We start from the raw sequence: 4,447 nt of genomic DNA on the forward strand, positions 1-4,447 counted from the left end.
GCTTCAAAGTTCAATTAAGTTTCCCTGTGCCACCAGGTGCAACTAGTTGTGTGAACGACGTTACTAAGGATCTTAAGCACGGCTTTGTAGAATCTTTTTAGACGTCAGCATAAAAGCAACGAATGTGAAGTGGTAAAGGACCACAAGAAAGCGGGTGGTACATTGGGAATGTTTGATAAAAGATTCTGGGTACTTGGTTGAGTCTATAGAGGGTCTCCATGTTACCAGTCTCTCATAACGGTATCCAGTATCGATCTCAAAACTGAAAAGTTCGTGGTTGGTTAACAATACTTTTACTGAAAAGTTGTTTACATACTAATACTTGATTGGATGAAATTGTGTTAAGTTCGGAACAAGTTTGTGTACTTATTTAAGCTGAGATCGGTTAAGCATCCAAAACTGAGCCATTCAGACTCCCTAAAGACACACCAGAAGGACGTGTCTAAGAACGACTCGGTACCTTTTCCTGCGCAAGACGAAGATTGAAGTTAATTGAAGCCACTCAGACTTTACCTTTAGTACCTCACTTTTGTTTTCCATTCCTTCTTGATTTTTGTTGACTAGCTCCTTATATTACATCAGCGATTAAAATGAATACCAATAAATACTTAGCCACTTGAATGCTAAAAGCCATGTTCCATGATTCCTACAGTTTTACTTTATTTAAGTTATTATTACAATTCTTATTATATTTTTCTTCGTTGTTGTCGGTTTTCAGATGTCATTACTCTTGTTCTTAACTACCTACAAGAATGAGCGGAACGAACAGAATGGGTTTCGCATAAATTAAAAATTCGAAGTGAAGGTGGTAGCCTCTCAATTTTCAGATTAGACATTCAGGCATTTCTACGATCCAAGAAAAAGAAAGTCACTTTCTCTGTGTAAAAGCGTGTCTGAGTATAATACTGTCATATTGTTTGTGTAGTTAGCATTGATTTTTTTACAATAAACAATTTTCATGAAACACGTTTATAGATAAATTAATGCTTTTGTACACTAATTATTTACACTTTTCGAACAATAAACAGTAGGTACCCCTAATACATGATCGTAGCACTTCTAATAATCTATTTTATGATACAAAATAAAGCACTAAAGGCCTACCTACATAGGAAAACCAAGAAGGAATGCAAATATCTATGTGTAAAAGTATGGTGGGAAAAAAATAGGAACTACTATGAGAATAAATTGTAAAATAAGTACAAGATAGGAGAAAAACCTACAGCAGCCCATTGCGTTGTAGGTAAAATTGAAAAAAGTTACAAGTAGAAAAGGTAGTAACAAAAACAAAAAAAAAATGGAATACACTTACAGACATTAATCGCACCCCGTTTAACAATAGATCACTGCGAAGTTAAGCAACATTTGAGCATGGTTATCTGAATTTTCAATGTTAGGGTTCACGTTCTCGAATTGGTATGTATTGGCCCCCATATACAGGTTTTATGGAGGAAACTTGCTAAGCTCCCTGCCTAAATATTGAACTGTCGGAAACACAGTGGCGATGTTCCCAGCGTATTCCTGTGTGCACGGGTCATCCTCATTGCTCTCTCCAAAATGTGAATACAACATGTGATAGAAACAGATCGTCTTCAGTTTCCACATGTTTGCACATCGGACAGATCTGTCCTTCCTAGGACTGGTGTCGTCCAAGATGTCGAGGTCCTGTAGGTGAGTGTAGCTGCCATTGGATAGTTTGGATACCTTGTAGGTTTTTGTCTCGTAGTTGTTTCTTCAGATTTACGCAGTTTGGACAGAGTTGGAGGGTTGTTTTCTTTGTCTGTAAAAAGAAAAAATTTACAGTTGTTAAAGAATTCCAGAGTTAAAACTTAAACAGAATTCAGATAAGAAAAATGGGAGAGAGCCAGCCTGGTTAGCTTGGGAAGGTAGCGCATCTGCCTTGTAAGCGCTAAATCACGGGGTCATCGGGTCAATTCCCGCCCGTGGCGGATTTATCCTGAACGGATGGTGTTTGTTCCTGTTGGCTTTTTCCTATCCTCCTCTCTTCACTTTCGGGACGATAGGACCTTAGAAGTTATAGTTCCCTCTATCAAACCTCCTTGGAAAAAAAGGGTAGATTTTATCCAGTAACAATAGCATATTAAACAGTTCCAGACTAAATACTTCAACTTGGAGCAAGTTAGCTTGGAGGGTAGTGTTGTCTGCCTTGTAAGCTCTAAGTCGCGGGGTTCGATTCCCGCACAGGGCGGAGTTTATTCTGAATTGATAGGGTTTGTTTTTTCTAATTCCAACCTAAATTGTTACTGTTCCTTTCTATCAAATCTCTCAGAAAAAAAATCTATACCTTTTTTGGCTGTATCAAATGTTGAACCGTGGTTCTCATAAGTTGTTGCTGATTACGGAACTGACTCAGAATGGTTCTCAATTGAGATTTGGTCTGATTCAGTTCTTCACCAAGTTCCATGATTTCAAAATTGTTGCTATCATTCTCCGTTGTTGCTCATCATGCTGAGGTTAAACTCAAGTCCTTCATACTAGCAGTGGTCTTTTACCTGGAGGGAAAATAGATTAATTTTTAGTTTGATGGGTAGTCTTTTTTTTTTTTTTTTTTTTTTGTGTGAACAACCTTTTGTTCCTAGTGTTAAAGTGTCTTAAATTAAAAGAAGAGGCTAAAGTGCCTTGATGGGAAAAACGGTCTTTTCTTTAAAAAAAGTTTCATAGAGGGAACTATAACTGCTGAGATCTTAATGTCCCAAAATGAAGAGGAAAAAAGACAGGATAGGAGAAAGTGAGCCATTATAAAAACAAACCATATCTAGTCAGGATAAAAAATCGCCCCGGCTGGATTGAATCCATAACCTAGCACTTACAAGGCAGACAAGCAACCCTCCCGGCTAACTAGGCTGGCTGGTAAAGCTATTTTCCTACTATAGTGCAAGACACAAGGGTTAGGTGCTTTAGGTAGCTACTGGGGTCACTTACTTCTGATTTGAAACATCTAAGAGCTCTGAACTTTTTGTAAGGTTAATATCAACTTCCTTGAGATGGTCAGATTTATGATCTGAAATAAAATAAAAAAAAAAAAATAATATCTATGAAAAATATTGTCCAATAAAATGTTTTAATCCAAGGATAAAAAAAACTATGGACATGTTTTGGGTCTCATGTCAGTTTGTCAGGTGAACATAATGTACTTAAACTCTGCTTTAAAAACAGTTAAATGAAATGAAATAAAGTTTGTGTTGTGTTTTCTGTGTGGGGTGATAATCAGCAAAGTACCTATTCCAAAAGATTTAAATTTACTTTCATAAATAACAATTGCTTGAAATAAGTCCTTCACAAATTGATAATTTTCCTTTTGTAAAAGTAGTAAAATACTTACTATCTTTCACCAAGTTTATACTTTGCTCTGGCACATTTGTTTCTTCCGTCAACATGGACAACTTAGTCCACAGCTGTTTATTTTCTGTCGCAACCATGAATATGTGATGTGTAAGCTGGGTCTTCTGTTGACTTAACATTTCTATTTCTTCATTCAGTTTACTGACTAAACTTTCCTTGGGTTCTTTTTCATTTGTCTCACTTTTCTTCTTGTCAATCCTCAGTTTCAAATTTTCTTCTTCTAAGTTTGACAGTCTGAGTTGCAATAGTTGGCATCTGTCTTTCATAGTTTGCAAGGCTATTTGGAGAGCACAATTTGACGTGGTACTGTCCATGTTTGCTGTGGTTGTTACAGTCTAGTTTTTACTGAAAAATAAATTACATTATATTAGGACTACTTACAGAGGTTGTCTGATAACTTGTCATATTTTTTAAGCCCTCTGGAAGCTCAATTCAGTATAAAGAAAGGTATGAACATAGCAGTTGATAAAAGAAACATTCAGTGGTACAAAGGAATAGTAGAGACAGTAAAATACTTTTCATAGAATTTGGTATCACCTTTCAGACACCATACAAGCCGCCTTCAGGTTGTATCTGAATGTGAGTATTGAAAGAATACTATTCTTACCTTACAATGAGTTCTGTTTGTGGAGTTTTTGTTTCTTGAGATAGGTAACAGAACTGAGCAACTGAGGAAACTAATGAGAAAACACTCTGAACCTGTGCAATCTTCTTATCAGCTTATCAAATTTTCCAGAGTCCAGAGTTCCAGACTTTCTCAAAATTTCAAGTTTTCCCAAGAATTCTTATCACGAATGTGAAGATAGCCATTATAATGGGGACTTTCTAAAACGTGAAGGTAGCGGATATCGGGGGCCTATTCCAAGAAGTATTTCTCCATCCCCCTATGACAGAAGTCGTATGTTTATGTAGGTACCTAATAATAATGTAGTTGGGTAGTGATGGGACTCGAGTGAGATTTTTCAACTCGATTATTTTCTACTCGATTATTTTCCAACTCGAGTTACAACTCGAGTGGAAATTAATCGAGTTGAATATTTATTCCTGGAAATTACACCGCGCCGATTTCTCACTCGACTAGGCG

General features: G+C 36.6%; 1 protein-coding gene across 1 annotated transcript; it reads right to left on the reverse strand.

The window, feature by feature from the left end:
- Positions 1 to 2,509: 2,509 nt before the first annotated feature.
- On the reverse strand, positions 2,510 to 4,132 carry LOC103523515 (protein spindle-F-like). The gene is made up of 4 exons (XM_008488555.2): positions 3,971 to 4,132; positions 3,344 to 3,708; positions 2,944 to 3,022; positions 2,510 to 2,513 (listed from the first exon to the last, which is right to left on the reverse strand). Exons 2-4 carry the CDS (start codon positions 3,675 to 3,677, stop codon positions 2,510 to 2,512), a joined length of 417 nt encoding a protein of 138 aa, XP_008486777.1. The 5' UTR covers positions 3,678 to 3,708; positions 3,971 to 4,132.
- Between the last annotated feature and the right edge of the window lie 315 nt (positions 4,133 to 4,447).

The sequence above is a fragment of the Diaphorina citri genome, unplaced genomic scaffold, assembly GCF_000475195.1.
Source record: "Diaphorina citri unplaced genomic scaffold, Diaci psyllid genome assembly version 1.1 scaffold25227, whole genome shotgun sequence".
Taxonomy (NCBI): domain Eukaryota; kingdom Metazoa; phylum Arthropoda; class Insecta; order Hemiptera; family Psyllidae; genus Diaphorina; species Diaphorina citri.